At 47.8% G+C, this 19,634-nt stretch overlaps 1 protein-coding gene across 3 annotated transcripts in view; it reads left to right on the top strand.

Moving 5' to 3' along the window:
• Nucleotides 1–13,503: 13,503 nt before the first annotated feature.
• ACSL6 (acyl-CoA synthetase long chain family member 6) overlaps nt 13,504–19,634 on the top strand; it is a 62,679-nt gene continuing 56,548 nt past the window's right edge. The window contains exons 1-2 of one of the 3 annotated variants that reach the window (XM_059417517.1): nt 13,565–13,655; nt 14,406–14,519. Coding sequence is in view for 2 of the 3 variants with exons in the window: in XM_059417516.1 (XP_059273499.1) it covers nt 13,607–13,655 (49 nt within the window). In the remaining variant the exon portion in view is untranslated. Of the gene's footprint in view, nt 13,656–14,405; nt 14,520–19,634 lie in introns of all 3 variants that reach the window. The other 2 variants (XM_059417516.1, XM_059417515.1) reach the window with 2 other exon arrangements.

The following is a 19,634-nucleotide window of genomic DNA, read 5'->3' as shown; positions in this document are numbered from 1 at the left end:
CAGAAAGTTACGTGTTTGTGTGAGATGTGTGAGGATAAGGGTGATGGAAGAGGAGTCTCAGAAGTGACTGACTGGAAAGAGAGGGCTGGAACAGGGTCCCAGCAGTCCCGATCACCCTTGGAGACTGCCCTGGGGTGAGGGTAGGACCTGGCCTGGGAAAAGCCCAATAATAAGCTGGGACTGAGCCACTGTACGTGTTATGATTATATTTTGAAGGATTAACCTCCTTCTGAGCTGTCTTGTTTTCTAGCTCATGCCACGAGGAGAGAACACCCAACTCCAGCCCAGAGCTCGGTCCACAACAGTGAAAGTAACCACATGAAGGATGGTCAGCATGGAAAGACCATGTCTATAATTCCAGGGGTCAAGATCCATCCGTGACTGACTCTAAGACCTTAGGTCTCTGTGGAAGAGAGACTTGGCTTGGACTTGGCTGCACTGATTGTTGAGTGTGGGATGAGGGGATCTCTAACAACTCAGGTATGGAAAAGGATCTCAGTCACCCACTGACTGGAGGGGGCCCAAGGACAACATTTGATGAATAAAAGTGAACAAGTGATGGAATAATTAGTGATCAAATCTAAAAGCCAATTTCCAAAAAGGGAGTAGAGGTTTAAAAAAAGAAAAAGAAAGTTAGGAAGGATTGAGTCAAGGCAGTGAGCCACCTGTCTGTGTGTTCTGGCTGCTCTGGGGAAGCCTGGGCCTCAACCGTTCATAGTGATGAGAGGGTACTGACTCATGGGAAAGAAGCTGTGATCAGGATCAGTATGATTCTGTAGGAGGATATTAGAGAAAGACTTTTAAGATGTTCCTTGGCCTGGACTTTTCTTTCCTCCCACTGCTCATCCTGTGTTATCTGGATTTTACATGCATTTCTGCTGATGATGCCCTTCCCCACCACCCCTTACCTCCATACCCACCCCAGCCTATCTTCTCCATAGCCGGGGTGATGTGTTTATAACTAGTCTTTGTTTTGTTTTTTTAAAAATGTTTATTTATTTATTTGTCTGGGAGAGAGAGAGCAAGCAGGGGGAGCAGCAGAGGCAGAGGGAGAGGCAGGCTGCCCGCTGAGTAGGGAGCCCAATGTGGGACTAGATCCCAAGACCCTGGAACCATGATCTGTGCCAAAGGTAGACACTTAACAAGCTAAGCCACCTAGGTGCCCCAAATCCCTGTTTTGAAAAGCCACCTACTTCATAGGTCTCCACTTGCATTCTTTGAAAAAAAAAAAAAAATGACATTTCAGTTTTGTTGTTTCTTTTTTTTTTTTTTTTTGCTACAAGTGTGATGTATGTTCATTACAAAAAGTTTGGAAAACTCAGACAAGCACCAAGAAAGAGCACAAAAACCACCCTCAGTCCCAAATTCAGAGGCAATCCCTTACTTTTGACACATGGGTCTCTGACTTTCCTGACATCCTTCCAACCACATCTTTCTGTTAATTGGAACCATACCTTATCTTCCAGTTTATAGATTTTAGAAGGGAATGAAAGCTCTATGAGAGTATGAGTTTTATCTACTTTGTTCACTGGTATATGGTAGCCATGCCATAAGCATTTGTCATTAGAATATCATAACTTGTTTTCACTTAATGCAATGTCAACATTTTCTGGCATCATTATGTATTCTCTTATGCCATTATGTTTAATGGCTGCAAAATATTTTGTGCTATGTGTATACACTAACTGTTTTATCCAACCCACCTAGATACTGACATTGTCTTGAACTTTTTATCCTATAGGTAACACCATGATAAACATCTTTGAATATTCATCTATAGCTATTTCTGTACATTATCTCCTGAAGATAAATTCCTAGGGCCAAGGAATTGTATGTATTAGAAGTGAAATTGTGGACTGAATGTGCTTTACTTCAAATTTCTATACATTTTGCCAAATTGCCCTCCCACCCAAAACAGGCTTATCCAAACCCTTGTCCTAAACTCCTTCCAGAGGAATCTATGGCCATGTTTTAAACCTTGATAATTGATTTAAAAAAAAAAAAAAAAAAGATGTACCTGATTGCTATTGAGTTTTCTTTGATTACTTGTGGGACTAATTTTTATATTTTTAGTAGCCTTTTGTATTTTCTTTTCTTCACTACTTAGTCATCTTCTCGCCCGATTCTTTCCAACGTGTTTTTTCTCATTGATTTATATGAGCCCCTCATATAGTCAATACTTGGGGATTGTGAAATTTTTAAAATTTCATGTAATATTTTGATTTTGTATTTGATCTTTCTAGCAGTTGGTCTGATTTCTGCACTGGTGTCATGGACTTAATGTTTGTGCTGTCCATTACATTACCTATTTCGGCCTTTTAGTTTTTAGTATTACTCTCCTTTCAAAGACGACTCTTGGCCAGTATTGCATAGGTATGTTCTTTTTTTTTTTTTTTTTTTAAGATTTTATTTATGTATTTGACAGAGAGAGATCACAAGTAAGCAGAGAGGCAGGCAGAGAGAGAGGGGAGGAAGCAGGCTCCCCACTGAGTAGAGAGCCGAATGCGGAGCTCTATCCCAGGACCCTGGGATTATGACCTGAGCTGAAGGCAGAAGCTTAACCCACTGGGCCACCCAGGCGCCCCTATAGGTATGTTCTTTAAATTAAATTCAAATCCATTTGTTGAGTTGAAATTGAAGCTGCATTAAACATAGACCGATCTGTGGAGTGAATTGACATTTTTGTAATCTAGTATTTTCATTCAGGAAATAAGTTTCTCTATTCACTGAAGTCTTCTTTTATGTCATTCTACAAAGTTCTATAACATCCTTCACCTATGTCCCATACATATCTTGTCCCACTATTTTAAATAGTCCCACTATTTTCTTACTTATTTATTTATTTTTAAGTTATTTATGTTTTTTTCTTTTTTATTTTATTTTTTTTTAAAGATTTTATTTATTTATTTGACAGAGATCACAAGTAGGCAGAGAGGCAGGCAGAGAGAGAGGAGGAAGCAGGCTCCCTGCTGAGCAGAGAGCCCGATGTGGGACTCGATCCCAGGACTCCGAGATCATGACCCGAGCCGAAGGCAGCGGCTTAACCCACTGAGCCACCCAGGCGCCCCAATGTTTTTTTTCTTTTTTAGAGAGAGAAGGAACACAAGTAGGGGAAGGGGCAGAGGGAGAGAATATCCAAGAGACTCCTGCTGAGCATGGAGCCCAAAGTGGGGCTCGATTCCACAACCCTATGACCCTGAGATCATGACCTGAGCTGAAACGGAGAGTCAGGCAATTAACCAACTGAGTCACCCAGGTGCCCACCCACCACCCAGTTATTTTCTGGGGTTTTTTTTGTTGCTTTTGTGAATGTACTATTTTTTTCTGTATCTTTTCTGTTATATTTTCATAACAAATATTCAGACATCTTATATAAACATTTCTATTTAGTACCACCATTTTTAGTTGCTTCTCTTGGAGTTTCTACCCTCTACACACTCACTTTCTTTCCTCTTTGAATCTTCCATCCACATATGGAGGCAGAACTCAGTTTGAAGGCCCCAAAACAGTAGTACAGATCAGCATGCCTTCCTGTCCTCAGAGTAATATGAATGATCTTCCCCAGTGAGGTCATTTGTGCTTGTGTTGGAAAGACAGTCTACTCTGGATGCATAGATATTTGGGTGCAACAAGAGAAACATGATCCTCCCAGCCAAGGAACCACGGAAACAGGTGTCTTGGGAAAAGCACAAGCCCAGTGGAACAGAGAGCATGTGGAGGGAGTTGGGGTTAATAAAGCAGGAGGTTCAGCAGAGACAGGCCTTGGGCGCTTATGGCTGGCTAGAGCCCCTGAACTATCCCCAAGGAACACAGTGATGGGAATGGTAGGACCCGAGGAAGAGGAGGAGGAGGAGGGGCTGAATGTGTGTGCATGTTGTGGGGCGGGGTCCTGGGAAGGGGTCCAGAGGGCGCAGAGGTACTTGGAAGGAGGACCTGTCTCCCCAGTGCTTTGTCTTCCTTCAGCTGCCCCCTCCCACCTGAAGAAATCCTTCCTGAGCTTTCTTAAGGGCAGAGTTTAGAGGTCCATCCTCCCTGCTACCAAAAGGCTCCAGCTGACTCAAGCACAAATCCTGCGTGGTACATTTTTTCTAATTCTCCACCAGGATGAATCCTATGGGTGTTTATATCTGCTTAATGATTTCTCTGTCATTCTAAAATTCTACAACACCAAACTGTCATTGAGTGTCTCCTGAATGCCAGAAGGCTCAGTACGGGATGAAGGCAGCCCAAGTGCTGACTGGAGGGGGTGACACCCACCTGGCTGGAGGGGGTGGCAGTGTTTCAGTCTGACTCTCCACAGGTGTTGGCAGCTGAATCCCCTACCTCACTCTTTACCCCGAGGTCTGTGGCAATTCACCTTGTGAAACTCATCTCTTCATCACATACTTGGCCCAGCAGCTCCATCTTTGGTATTTCACATCCCATAATTTTTTCCTCGTTTGGGAACTTTCAATCTATAGATTTAGATTTTTTTTTTTTTTTTTAGATGTAGAATGTTTTTTGAGGGGTACCTGGGTGGCTCAGTCATTAAGCAGCTGGCTTCAACTCAAGTCATGATCCCAGGGTCCTGGAATCCAGCCCTGCATCAGGCTCCCTGCTCAGCAGGAAGCCTGCTTTGTCCTCTCCCACTCCTCCTGCTTGTATTCTTCTCTCATTGTGTCTCTCTGTCATATAAAGAAATAAAGTTTATATATATATATATTTCATTTGTTTTTGAGGGGTGCCTGTGTGGCTCAGTCAGTTAAGTGTCTGCCTTCAACTCAGGTCCTGATCTCAGAGTCTGGGATTGAGCCCTGTGTTGGGCTCCCTGCTCAGCGGGTAGCCTGCTTCTCCCTCTCCCTCTTTCCCTCCCCACCGCCCACAGGGGCACACAGGTACGTGCTCTCTCTCTCAAATAAATAAATAAAATCTTTGAAATAAATAAAAAATGTGTTTTTTAAATTATTTTGGATGGAGTTGGGATTACGTAGCATATGTATGCAGGATGCCCTGGTATTTTGGGTGAATTCCCTGCTGCTGTGTCATCACTGAGAGCTCGTGGTTGGCCTTGATATTTCTACGATGCAAGGGATGTTCTCTTTCCTTCCATCTGGGGTTTGCCCACACATAAACCACATCACAGCTTTGGGGAAGAGAGCAATGCCTATGATTACTGGGGGAGCTGAGGTTAAACTTGCCATCTTTTCCCACTGAAAGATATACTGACTCCCAAATTTTAATGTCCTCTTCCTAAGAAATTAACTCTTTTTCCGCTTCTTTTACATAAAAAAAAATCCCTATTCCTAGTTTTCAGAGGTTTTATTAAGAAGAGATGTGGGGTTCTTGTGGATTCCTCTTTAAGTGACTTTTGCCAATTTCCCTGTCTGTAGGTATAATGGAAAGAACACAATTCGGGGAACTGAACAGCTCTGGATTCAGATCTCAGGCTGCCTTGGGATCTGGGTAAGTTACTTCGGCTCTCTAAGCTTTGATATCTTCAGCTGCAAAATTAGGTATTATTAGCACAAAGAACTGCAATGATCCCTGGAAAGTACCTCGCATGTTCCAAATGCAGGGATGTAGTAGGTGGGCTCACCAGATGCCCTGATGTCAGGGATGTGGGCACAGCCAGAAATGAGGGTCCCTGAAAACTCCAGTTCCTTTATAGATGGGCTGAAAATCTTGCCCTGGGATTTGTTTTGAGATGCAGCAGAGTTGGGTCTGATGGCTTTTCTGGTCTGCTGTTATATACTGACTTTCCCCACCCCTCAATGACCATGTAGAGAACCTGACCGTGAATTCCTTTCTGTTTCTCATCTCTGCTGTTCTGGGCACATTTGCTTCATTTTTCACATTCTTTGCCAATGTATGCTCTCTGCAGAAAAGGACTAAAATCCCAATCCCAAATTCCCAGGAAAGAACAACGATGGGTCCAGCTATTGGACCAGTTACCAATGACCAGGGGACAGAGTCACCCTGTGTGAACTTGGTAGCCCCTTTTGTAAAGTTGTGGATGGAACTAAAGGGGATAGTAAGAGCAGTGTTTGCTATAGAAGTTGGTGCAGAGAGAATCCTAACACCCTTGTATCTTAGGATGGGAGCAGAACTGGAGCTCATCATGCATTTGCCCCTGGTTGACGCTCCGTACGTCTGTGGGTACAACCCCTGGCTGCTTGTTCCGCATCAGCCGGGCACCCTACAGCTAGGGTCTCTTTTATTTCAGTGAAAATTCAATTTACATATTTAATCTGCCTGTTAAGATTTCATCGAGGATTTTTGTGCCTATATTTATATCTGACATTGGTTTGTCTATTTTTAGTTTTTTAAAAATTGAGTTTTGGAATTCTGTCTGTATTTACCTCCTAAATTGAATTGGATGACAAACCATGCATTCATATAGTTACAGATAATTTTTATCATAAAGGGATTACTTATGTTATCAAATTCAAAAAAAAATTCTCCCTATGGAGTAGTGGATGATACATTAGGCTGGGAGTTAGAATGTCTAAGGTCTGGTTTGATCCTTATCTCAGTTTTCTTGTGTGACCAAAATCAAGTCCCTTAGCCTCCCTGGGCCTCTAGGATTAGGGAGGACAAGACAGCTGGCCCAGATGTCCTGAGCCCCCGCCCAGCTGGCCTTTCTAGGTGATCAGCCCCGGGTACTTGGGGTTGTTTTTTTTTTGGCAGGACCCATTGTCACCTTTCTGGCACCCTCTAGCCAATTTCTAGTGGTTTTCCTCCCACCTTTGAAGTGCTCTGTGTTGTGTTCTTGGTTTTCTCCTGAACCTAAGAGAGCAGCCCCCTCTGCTGCCCCCCACCACTGCCTCGCCAAAGCAGGTTTTGTTCTCCCTGGGTCTGAGTCATGTGGTCAATGACTTAGGCATTGAATTTTTGGTTCCCTATAATGAGCTCTGAGATGGGAACATTCTGCCTGCCTCCAGGAATGCATCATCCTCTTCTGGAAATTCATATCTCCTTGGCCTTCACTGGTACCTGGCCCTTCCCTGAGATCTCCTTCCAAAGAGTCTGCCTCTGTCTGCCTCCCCTCCTTCTGTAACATCTTCCTGGGCTGACATGTGCCGCTCTAAAGGTCCTCAGGGCCACCTCCAACCCTCCTCTCCCTCCCTAGCCCCAGGTCAGTGAGGACTTCTAATGGCTGCCAGAGAAAAGGAAGCCTGGGGCAAAGAGTCTGGAAGTAAGGAGTCTTGTAGCACTGACCCTCTCCTCACACCCTGCCTTTGCTGCCATTTGGGAGGAATATCCTTCTGAATTCTCTAAAAATCTTCCCATGGCCTGCTTTCACTCTTGGATACGCCAGCCCTTTCTGAATGGAGAGAGGGTTCTGGGCAATGGCTTCTTCTCATATTAGATTTCTCCTTGTTACAAAAATGTCTATTCATTGTAGAAAATTTGGAAAATACGGTTGAATTCAAAGAAGAGAAAAGACCTTATAATCCCATCACTCAGTGATAAAAGCTATTCATCGTTTGTCCATTTTTTCCAATGAATATACAAATGATTTCAAACATAATTGGAATTGTACTGAATATACTGTTTCCATAAGCTGCATTTTTCAGCTGGCTGCCTGCCCTGAGCATCTCTCTGAGTTGTTGTGCAGTGATCTGCAACATTGTGTTTCGGGCAGAAGTGCATATACCATCTTAGAGATGCACAAAAACAAATTCAGTTTTGTGATTGAATATTTGGGCAGTTTCCAGTCTGGCCCTGTTGTAAGATATTGCAGGGGCAATCCTTGTGAACAAATACTTCTTAATGTTTCCCCTGTGTGCTCATTCCTGAGAAAACCCACTGGTAGTAGTTAAAGTTAAGAATTTTGGAGGGTTTGTGATACACCTTGCTATACTGCATTTCAAAAGGGGTTTGCAAAATGTCAGACCTTCAGATGCCAATACTTTTTCCTGATCTCTACCTTCCTTTTCTTGAGATCATCTGGCGTGGCCATTGGGCTGAGTTGCCTAGGTGGTTGCGAGGAAGAAGGGTCTGAATTCTTGTGCGATGGAAGTAGTGAAGGGGGCCAGGGAGATCCTTCCAGATGGGTGAGGTGGAGCTTTTGGAATGGTGGTCCTCTGAGTGCCCTTGTGACATATCTGGGAGAGGGGACCCCACCAGTTGTTGGTGGAAGGAGACAGGAAAAGGGATGGTGACCTTCAGGCAGTAGTTTCATTGTTCACTTCCATGGTCGGCTATACAGAGAAGGGCAGTATTTCTTCTTTCTTCAGTTCCCTGTCCATGTCCTTTGCTTATTTGTCTTTTTCTTCTTGATTTGGGTAACATGTCAAAGCCTTTTCCTGTTTTCTGTGGTGTAAATATTTTTTGCAAGTTATCTATTAGATTCTCTTAATGGTGGTTTTTAAGATGCAGACATTTAAAATTTGCATGCAGTCAGATCTTCCAATCTACCAGTGTTTTCCTTTGTGGTTACTGCCTTCATGTTGTACTTCAAGATTTTCCCTACCTCTAGATGGTATACACATTCATCTATATTTTCTTCAATTATTTTTGTTTGCTTCGTTTTTCAAAGTCTTGAAAATGCGATTTATTTCCCATCAAATCCTGACCTTGTGTGAGTGGGAGACCCAGGGGTCTCCTTGGGATCTGGTGCTGGTGGCTTGATTAACCCTAACTTCAAGGCCTGTGGACCCAGGACAAATTCCAAGGCACTCATCTTTGTCCTTCTATGACTCTGAAGAAATACCAAGAGCCTTTGAGTCATTTAATTGGCCTTTTCAAAAGTAGAGAATCTGGTAGCTTGTGTCTATCTGGTTGGCTCATCATAAAAGTTTCAATCAAAAGAAACCTTCCCAAATGCATGGGTCAGTCCATGTCTGACAATTAGGCAATGGGATTTCTATGGTGCAAACACACTGTATGTGGGCAGGGACTTTCCATTTGTTTCTTCACTGCCACATCCCCAGTACCTACACAATGCCTTGCACATAGCAGGGACTTAGCATATACTTGTTAACTGAATAAATGCATGAATGATTATCACATATCCACTTTTTAAATTTAAAGAGGTAATAACATGGAGAAAATACTTATGTGGTTAGGTTTTAAAAAAGAAGCATATGGTACTGAATAAACTGTATCCATCATTCATTCATTTAACAAATATTTATTGAACTCTTATGAACGGGGGAAAGACAGGACTGATATAAAGATTAAATGACTTAACATATTATATCAGTCTTCTAGAGATTCCATAACAAAATACCACAAACTGGGTGGCTTAAACAACAGAAATTTATTTTCTTACAGCTCTGGAGGCTGGAAGTCCAAGATTATGATGTCGGCAGGGTTGGTATCTGGTGAGACCTCTCTACTTGGCTTGCAGATGGCTGTCTTCTTACCGCATCCTCAACACAGTCTTTCTCTGTGTGTGTGCCCTCCTGGTGTCTCTTCCTCTTCTTATAAGGATGCTAGATCTATTAGATCAGGACTCCACCCTAATGACCTCATTTAACCTGAATTATCTCCTTAAAGTCCCTGTCTCCAAATACAATCACATTGGAGGTTAGCGCTTCAACATATGAATTTTTGGGGTGGGGGGAGGACATAATTCAGTCTGTAACACATATGTAAAATACTTATAAATAATGCCTGGCTAATAATGCTCATTATAAATAATGAGCCTGGCTGGCCTATTCAGTAGAACATGGGACTCTTGATCTCGGGGTTGTGAGTTTGAACCCCATTTGTGTGTAGAGATTACTTAAAAATAAAATGTTTTTAAAAAGAGAAAAAAGAAAGAATTCCTGGTACATACTAAGCACTATATGAATGTTTAATATTATGACTACTATTATTATTGTTAGAAAATATACAAAACCACATTGGTCATTATCCTTGGGGAATGAAATTACAAATGCCTGTAGTTTATTCTTTCCCATATTTTCTAACATTTCTATGTTGAACAATTGTATTAATCTGGGGGGAAAATACTACTATTCAATAAAAGACATGGGTTGACACTTGTTTGCAGATCTATACCCATTTCATCACATATTCCCAGCCTTTGCTCTGGATAGGGTTTCAGGTTCTGGCTCAGCTCTTCATATTTGTGGTTGTCAAAGTGGAGAGAAACAAAAACGGGGCTCAGCTCCCACAGGCCCACCAGCTAGAGCTTCCATTTCCTCATGGATGCAAGGCTGTGGGTGTGGGAGCGTCACGCTGTAAGGGCTAGAAAGACCTTTAACAGTGGGACAGTGAGTAAGTCAGTCTGAATTCTTCACTGCAAGCAATAAAATCCATATTGACTATTTTAAGCAGAAAAGGAGCACATTAAAGAATGTTAAGTAGCTCACAGAATTTGTGGAAAGGCTCAAGAAAAAGGGTCAGTTCTCAGCTTCTAGGAACAACTCCACAAAACATCCTTTATACATTGTTTTTGCCCCCAGCCTGTGCCAGTAAGATGGAGACCACACATATGACTTCCTCTTGCTTATTGATGGATTTTGAATCAAAGGTTTACGAGGGTGTATCTCTCACTGGCATGGTCTAAGTCACTTATCCACCCCCTTCCTGCCTAGGAGCCTATAAAAGAGACTTCTCTGGATTCTATCTAACTTCAGGAAAACCTGAGCCCAGAGTGGCTGAGCCCATCCTTGTCTGGCTTTTAGGGCCATGGTCAGGCTGGACACAGAGTGTTGGACACTGGGCCTCAAAGACCAGAGGATGGCCATCTGTGATGATAAAGAGGCAGCAGAGTCATGACCAGTTAATCCTGATGCTCAGAAACCTTGATTTAGCCCCTCCTTGTACCAATGGACACAAAGAGGGACAAAAGCTTGCCCAAGGCTGCACAGCATAGCAGAACTGTAGCCAGGACTGGGAGTGGTGCCCCACTTTGATGCCTGGCAAGTTTTAAGGCCCCACTAGAATATTTCCTCCTTCAGGATGTCTTGCCTGGGTGAGGCCAGGACCAAATGTTTGTCTTCACACTCACCACCTGAACTGTTCATTACTGCTGTTTCCTATTTGCCTTTTTCCCCTCCTTGGTTCCAATCAGGGGGCCAAAACATGTGTTAATGAACATTAGTTGAATGAGTGAATGAATGAATGAAGGGGAGTCTGCCATATGACCTAAGGCAGATGTTCTGCTCCTTAGACACTGGTCTCCTACTCTGTTGAAGAAAATAATCTCTGCATTCTCTGAACCACAGTCTGAAAACATGATCAGGATCCTACCTGCCTGCTCTCTCAGAGGTGCTGAGCTGGGAGGAGATGGATGTGAAAAGAGCTGGCCACTACTGTGGCTGACCTTGCTGATTAAGAGAGAAGTCCAAGGGCCCTCCAGCCTCGACTAAGTATCTCTGGGTCCTGGGTCTCCTCCTGCTGGGTCCCATGCAGTCTGGATGCCTCAGAGTCACAATTGTTGAGGCCCACAGAAGGTCCATAGATGGACACCCACAGAAGGGGAAAGAGACCTCTGGAACCAAGGACAGAAAATAACAAGTCCCTATAGCCAGTGGTAGGAACAGGCCTAAAGTAGAAAGCTACCTGGCCCATGATTCCACAGCTAGGCCCATAGTCTTCCAATCCCCACCCCTCAGGGAGTAGGGGGAGGCAAGCCACTCTTAAAGAAGACAGAAAAATACTCAGTTAAGCTGTAATCTGTCACTGCTCCAGCTCATCTTTTCAAATCAGATTATTCACAAGTAGCAGAGACATCTGTAGGGAGAGTAACTGGATGCGACATCCTGCAGGAGGCCAGGCTAAATGTGTCCCATGACATCATTCTGGAGAGGAGGCTGCCAGGAGCCACGGAAGGGCCTGGAGCATATCTGCACCTGACTGCTGTAGAGGAAAGCTGGACCTGAGGCTAGTAGCATGGCTTCTGGGCCCTCTGTTCCACAAAGAAATTCTTTGTTGCCCCTCCTGTCCTGTGGAGAAATTGCCTGCCCATCTCTATAGACTAATCTGATCTGGAGAGATACCTTCTTTCTACCCAGCCTTCTGGTTCCCCCGGGGTCTCCTTTGGGCACCAGTAAGTCTTCAGTTAATCTGCTGCCAGAGGGAGTTTGGTGGGGGAGGTATTCTGACAGACATGTGACACCCTTTTGGAGCCTTCCAAGCCTGGAGCATGAGAGATTCCATCAAAGTCCCTGCCAGGCTGTGCCTGGGTTCCAGCAGGAGCATTTCTCCCAGAGTCCAGATCCTGCGGTGGGAAAGAAGGTGGAAGGTCCTATTGTAAACATGGGAAGTGTCTCAGAGGCACACATCTGCACATTTACACCTACAGGGTGTATATGTTTGGGGCTGGGTACACATATGCCGTATACTAGTACTACAGGCAGAGGCTGCTGCACAAACTCACACCCTAAATGCTAAGTTGTTGAGCACATGTGCACATAGGGCAGGTGGTCACTGGTGAGTCTGAAGAGACCTCTGGCTCTTCCACTGTATGCCACTTGACCTCTAACCTCCGGTGTCCTACCCTTTTCTTACTGTGTTCTGGGTTGGGCTGCTTGAGCGCTGTCCTCGGTGCTGGATGCCTGGTAGGACAGGCATATTTGAGAACAGGCAAGAGTGTTGGGAGGAGGTGACCTTGAAATCCAGGTGTAAGTGTAGGACCCAGCAGGATATCTACATTTATTTTACACTTATTCTTTTGGAAGAATGTACAGCTGGGGTTTCTCCCTCCATCCCAGACACTGAAACAACCCCTCTGCCAATATTGTGGCCATACGCGCCTGTGGGTGGCCATATAGACATTCACTGTAGCTATGAGGGGCTTCTTGAGGCCTCCTGTGCCACAAATAGCTATGTATGAAGACCATGATCGCCTGTGTCCTCAAGAAACACCTGTGATTCCATGTGGCTTCCTGTGACCCCATGTGGCAGGCTGTGACTACATGGAGCCTCCTGTGACCTTGATGGCCTCAGATCCAACCTTCCCAGAAGGGAAGATCTGAGGTCTCGGGGTCCCCAGGGAATCTGGGCACTAATCTGGCCTCCTAATCCCTTCGCCAGATCCTATACAGACACACCACCTCTCTCCTCACTGGCTTGCGGACTTGGCACTCAGAGGCTCCTGGTATCTGCAAACTTGGGTCCTAGGGGGCGTCCGCGTTAGCGGAAATTGGCCCACAGGTACGTGTGCCTCTTAGAACAGGTGACTGCAACCCCTCTGCCACCAGAGCCTGCCCAGCAATCACGCGGGGTAAGGGTCGCGCAGCAGTGGGGTGGGCGCGGCGTCACGGTCCCGCGCTCTTCTCCCGTGCGCCCCTCTCCTGCCCGTTTTCCCAGAACGCCTGGTCCTGACGTTGGGGGCGGGGGCGCAGAAGGCTGGTTGGCCCTGCGGCCGGCCCCTCCCCCGCCCGGTCTCGGCGGTTCCGACGCGGCTTGGAGCGCTGGAGGCGCCCCGAACTCCGCAGGCTGCGGGGCTGGCAGGGGGCTCAGGTGCGGAGCGCGCGCCGCGCCCTCCCACTCCTGCCAGGACTCCGCAGCGGCGCGGAGAGGGGGGGCGCTGCGGAGCGGGGGGGCGGGGGCTAAAAATACCCGGCGGCGGCGGCGGCGGCGGCGGCGGCGGCGCGGCGACTGCTGGGGCTGCGGGGCTGCGGGCCAGGGAGGCCGTGCGGGGCCAGGCCGGGCCCCGCTTACCGACATGCTGACCTTCTTCCTCGTCTCCGGGGGATCCCTCTGGCTGTTCGCGGGTAAGTCCCCATTCTGTCCTCTTCCCAGACCCCCATCCCCAGCGCGCTATAGGGTCTTGGCCCCGGGTGGAAGTGCGGCCCGCCCCCCCACCCCCCCCACCCCCGTCCCCGCTGCTGAGCGATCCCTTCAAGCCTCTTCCCCCCAACCCTGGCCTCCCAGCTCGTTCCCCCAACCTCCCAAATTCTGGCGGGCTCTGGCTCCGGTTTGAGAAGCTGCTAGGTGTGTGGACATGAGGGGCCTTGCTCTCAGGACCGCACAACAACATCATTCCAGTTCTAGCACCCTCTCCCCTTATAGCGAGCACCATCCGTGGTCGGACTAGGCCGAGCTCACCCGTCACCCAAGGGACAGATGCGGTGCACCCGTGTCCATCCCCTGTATCCTAGAAACCTAGGGTGTTGGTCCCCGACGTTTTACTGCAGGTGGGAGACGTAACCAGCACTGACTTGGGCTTCCTGATCCTGGGCAAGGGTCTCCTCAAGACCCCTCACTGCCCACCCTTGAGCCAGAAATCTTCGCAAGATTTCTGTAGAAGGGTGTTCACCTGACTCCTCAGTTCTGGCCAGTGCTTGTGTCCCCACTGCTCCCAGCCTTCTCCCCTCCCCCCCTTATAGGAGTCAGCTCCTCGCCCCTGCATTCTTTTAAAAGGCTGTGAGGACCCGCTCTGAATTCCTGCCCAGCACTCCTCCCTCCTCCTTCCCCACCACACACACACCTGGGGTCTCACCACAGGCCCGTTCATCCACCAGTTCTGCTGCCTGCACCAGCCAGTCCCCTCTGAGAGCCTCCTGTTCCTCCAGGGTATAATACCACTACAGGGTCTCCACTTCCGGCTGCCCATTTGCAGATTTAAGCCTGATAAGGTATGTGAAGTTTGGAACCTTAAACTGGCCTTGAAAGGGACCTAGTCCAGAGCAAATACTCTTTGAATGTTAATGTAAATAATAAATATTATTATTTCACATGCAGACTACAGCATCAGAGGAGGTAATAAGGTTCTTTTTGAGCCAAAGAAGGGGAAGCCAACCCTTTTGAAAAGCTTACCTGCAGTTTTACATGTATTATTTAAAATTCACAACAAATACTAGGAGTTTGATGGTGCCTTCCCTTTCTCACTGAGGTTCAGAGGTTAATTGACTTGCTCAATGTCACATGGGTAATATCTGGCAGAGTGGGATTTGATGTGAGGTTTCAAGTGAGCAATCGTTGCTAAATGCATGGTGATATCAGGCTTGAACCTTGAGGGTTGGGGGGCCAGGTAATCACCACCCCCCCTAACCCCATTGCCCTGAGTTGGGCCACAGGGATACTTCCCCTGAGCTGGGGAGTGAGTGAGGCCTCTCTAATCCCTTCAGCTCCCTAAGCTCCTTCTGTCTGCCAGTGTCTGAGGACAGGCTGTGCAGGGCCATTCTGGGCCTGATATGCTCATCTAGCAGGCAAGGTCTGGGCTAGAGCTGGGGTCACAGGTAAGGGAGATGGTCTCAGAGCCTTTCCCTAGTGCCAGGACCCTTTGCTCTATCCTTAGTAGGCCCTCACCCAGTGGTGGATCCAAGGGCAACTCTCTGGAACCTTGGTCTGCAAACATAGGGAGAGGTCTGGGGACCACAGAGCCACATGTGCCAGGAGTAATCAGCAACCTTTGAGAAAAAGCTTCTCATAGGATTGGGTACTTGGTCTGAAATTGGGGTTCAGCATAGTTTTGGGTACTTGGTCTGAAATTGGGGTTCAGCGGGCACTGACTCAAACTGGACTTCTGTCTGCTTCATTATGGAGCATTTCCCAAAGTGGTCACATGCCTCCTTGAATGGGAAAACTGCCTCACTGAGGGACTGTACAGAGGCCTTGGAGTGGTCAGGGAGGAAGATTCTTGGCGCAGGTGGCAGCTGCTTCTGTACAGGGCAAGCTGCTCAGTGCAAATAGGAAATTTCTCAAAGATACCACACTTGATATTAGAGTAAGAGACTGAGTAGCAGGCATTGGATGGAATACTCCCTGCACCTGTAGGGGCTCCCAGATTCTCTGTCCACCTTGCTTGGGACTTTGCCTGGACCCCAGCCTTTCTCTGGGGAGAGAGAGAACTCCTAAGCTAAGATTGACCACACATTTGGCCTTGTAATCCCCAGGGTCCCTGGGCAGCTGTCAGATACCTTTGGCGCAGCTAGACACAGGAGATGACCCTCAAGGTGATGTCACTCTTTAGTAAGGTTATGTACTTTTGCCACCCATTCTGGCCCTAAGGAGACAAGGGTTGCCTTCAGAGGACTGCAGGGAGAGGATGATGTGAAGGGTAAGAGGAAGCCCCCCTGGAGGAAGAACTGTCTGTCTAGGGGAGGCAGCCACTTGCTCTGAACCCTAGGAGAACCAGAGATGCATCTGTTGTCTTCCCCACAGAGAAGGCCATCTCTGAGTCCCAGGCCAGCCCATATCTCACCTGTGTGTTAAGCAGTAAATGAGGAAACAAATAAAATAGATCCAGCCTGAGTCAGATGCTGCACCTGGCCCCAGGAAAACATGGTTGGTCTCTGTGCGGTGAGCACTCAGAGGACTGTGGAAGCAATGGATGGGCACTTCTGCCTGGCCATATGGCACCCTTGGGCAAAGTAGAAAGAGACACCCCTCGGAGAGGTGAATTTCTGAAAGGGCATCCTTCCTTCTAGGTTGCTGCAGCCCCATGCCCTTGGACAAGGTCCATTCTGTTCAACCACATACCTGACCACTGGTGGCATCTTAATAGGCTTCTGCAGCAAACAGGGATGTTTGTCAGAGGCAGAGAGGCCAAACTGGGTAGAGAGAGTCAGGCCAGCCAAGGGGTGCAAGAAGAACTGTGGGGGAGTGGGTCTTTATGGTCTTGTGCCCAGGAGCCTTGGTTGTGGGAGGAGGGGATTCTGGAGGAAAGGTTTTTTTAGGTGGCAGAGACCAGGCTGCAGTGGCCAGGCTGAGCCAACAGGGGGAGGCTGGTAGAGCACACAGAGGCTGTTGATGTTTCAGACAAGATTAGATGGCGGCTCAGGTCACTTCTGGGCTCCTGGAAGGGGAAAGTAGGAGACCCAAGCTGTGGCCCTGGGGAATGGGGTTGGCCCAGGTGGCAGAGACAGCTGTGGCAGCCATCTGGCTGTAAGTGTCTGGGGCAGGTGCAGATGTGCACATCTTACGGAGTTCAGCCCTATCAGATCTTCACCTGATTCCAGGCTTCCATTAGGGTGGAGGAGGAGTGTGAGATCTGGAGCCATTACAGGGGTCCCAAGTAGGCACTTGGGGTCCTTACAGATTGTGGAGCTCCAGAAAGAACAGCTGAGGGTATGCCTCACAAAAGAAAATTGTGATTTGCACACAGTGCGCTGCCCTGCGGGAAAGTTCGGACCTCAGCTGGCCCAGCGTGTGGTAAGATACAAGGATCCGGCCAGTGACAGCATACTGACACCAGAGGGCGTCAGAACCTGGCCATTCTGTTCTCTGCCTGGTTTTCTGTCCCACGTGAAAGTAAGGGCTCTTAGGTTGACCTTCAGAAGCCTGACTTTAGCTTGGCTACAGGCCCAGATGGGACCCAGGGCTGTCCCATACATGTAGCAAGCAGGATAAGGAAGCAGGAGGCTCAGGCTTGTTTGCAAAAGGAGGCAATATTTATAGGCATTTGTCTAACATAGACTGCACTTTGTCATTAGCCATGTAATTAGCCTGGTATGTAGTAGGCACTCAAATATCCATTCAGTGAAGTACTGTGGGAGGAGGGTTGTTTTTATGGGGGTGGGAGGAAGTGTTGTTGCAAATGTACTGATTTGACTGCTGTTTCCCTGAGCACCTACCATGTATCAAGCACCGTGCTCTGTAATTCCCTAGCTTCTCATGTAATCTTTCCCACAGCGCTGTAGTGCTGTTATCCCCATTTAACAGGTGAGTCAGTGAGACTCAGGGAGGTTCAGAGGGGAAGCAACTCCTAAGAACTGGGAGCCAGAGCATCCTCTCAGATTTGTAGTCCAGGGAGGGACCACCAGGTGTGAGCAGCCAGGACCTGAGCCCTCCAGCAGGCTCTGTGGTGGGCACAAGCAAGGGAGCCGTCCTTGGAAGGAGGAGGGTTTAAAGAGAGGACTGGCATCAACTGTCAAGAGCAGGGCCAGCACATAGAAGGGTCCCCTTAAATGTTAACTCGAGCTAGGCCTTCCTCAAAACAGGGACAGGGTTCTGACCTGCAGAGAGGGAGTTAGGGAAATAAGGCATTCCTGGCAGAAGGACCAGTATGAGGAAAGACCAGGAAGGCCATAGGAGTGAAGGAAATCTAGGGACAAACTCTCCTTGGCCAGTGAGGTCACGAGGGCTGGGGGTCTGCAGGCTCTGGGGTACCAGCCCAGGCACTGGGCTTTGTTCTGTGTATGTAGTGGCAGCGTCAGAGAAACATAGCCCAAGCTGGTCATGTGAGTGCCCACGGTGACACTACCCTGCATTTCACATGCCGTGTGCATCGCCTAGGGGCACCTGTTCCACTGACCTGCAGTCTTTGGCCTCATACATTATGATCTCCTGGAGGGCAAGGCCAGAGTGTCTCCTCTGTGAGCCCCAATCCAGGGCCAGGCAGAGCATGTACCAGTGTTGGTTACCTTAATGAAGGATAGAAAGAATTTATTGGCTGTTTTCTTACCACACATCAGTTAGCTAATAACAGAATTTGACTGTGCTCCTACTAGGTGCCAGTCTCCATGCCCACCTCGGGATGGGGGTGGGGTGATGATAGTGTAGTAGAAGCAGTGGGGGGGGGGGGGGGAGCAGGTGTGAACTCACTTCAGGCAGGACAGCTCAGCCTTTCTGGGAGAACCCTTAGTGTTAACCCAGAACAGAAGGAGGTGCTCCAAAAGTATTTGTGGAAGGAAGGAAGGAAGGGAGGAAGTAGGCCGGTCGGTAGGTCAATCTAATCCCTAGCTGCAAGTGATTGGTTTGGTAGAGAATATATTCTTCTCTGAGGGCAAGGTCCTTTTGTCTCCTTAGAGCTCCAGTAGGCTGGGAGCTCTGGCCAAGCAGAGCAGAAAGCAAGCAGGCCCTAGTGCTGGCCCCATTTCCTGCCTTTGCCTGGCCAGTGTCCTCACTAGTCACCCATTAGGCCTCAGGGATACTACTTTGGGGTATCCTTCAGGATGCCCAGGCACATCTCCCACCATTGTTTCGCTGCTCTGGGAGCTCATGGTGGGTGGAGTCATTCCCAGACCTGGTTCCTTTTTACGGCTTCTGATTCATGCAGGCTTGATCTTGATCATCTGATTCTGTGACAGGCAGAAGTGGCAAGCTGGGAAATGGGTCGGTATAAATTCTGGATCAAGCTGAGTGATCAGTTCTGAGGCCCAGCCTGTAATCTCAGAACGTGAAAGACATCAAATCCCAAGAAGTCCCATGGGTGCCTACTCCCCTGCTTTGCCTGGAGACATCTTTCTTCTTCAGACAGCTAGTCCAGGCATTTGGATGTCAGTGTCCGTGGAGAACTGGGGGAAGCTCGCTTCTGATTTCCTCTCTGCCCATTCAGTCCTATGTTCTAAGACAGCTGTCTCCTGGGGACTTTAGAGCAGGAAGCCAGGCCAGGATGGTGCTAGTGAGGGAATAATCAGCATCTCCATCTTTAGAGCCTGGGAGAAGCAAATCCAGAATGAGACCTGTTGGGAGTCAGGAAGAGACCCAGCAATTGATGGCTATTAGAGGAAGGAGAGAGGGAACAGGCAGGCCCAGGTCAGAAGGGCTGCTCTGGGCCCAAGGCCACTAACCATCACCAGGAACCCTTTCCTGTTCCCAGAACACTGCACCTGCCTGGACCAATAGCTTGGCAGGTGGATCCCAAGGAACCAGGCAGAACTTAGCCCTGCTACAAAGCCCTGTGTCTCCCTCTAGTGTGCAGATTGTTGTGGGGGCTAAGTGTCTCCAGTCTGGCTCCTGACCAGCAACCCCTGGCCCAGCCTTGGCTATAGACCAAGTGACTGCAAATCATGTCAAGTAGGTAGAAG

The sequence above is a fragment of the Mustela nigripes genome, chromosome 12 (assembly GCF_022355385.1).
Source record: "Mustela nigripes isolate SB6536 chromosome 12, MUSNIG.SB6536, whole genome shotgun sequence".
NCBI classification, from domain to species: domain Eukaryota; kingdom Metazoa; phylum Chordata; class Mammalia; order Carnivora; family Mustelidae; genus Mustela; species Mustela nigripes.
Note: the sequence above shows the minus strand (reverse complement) of the source record. Positions and strands in the feature narration are given on the sequence as shown.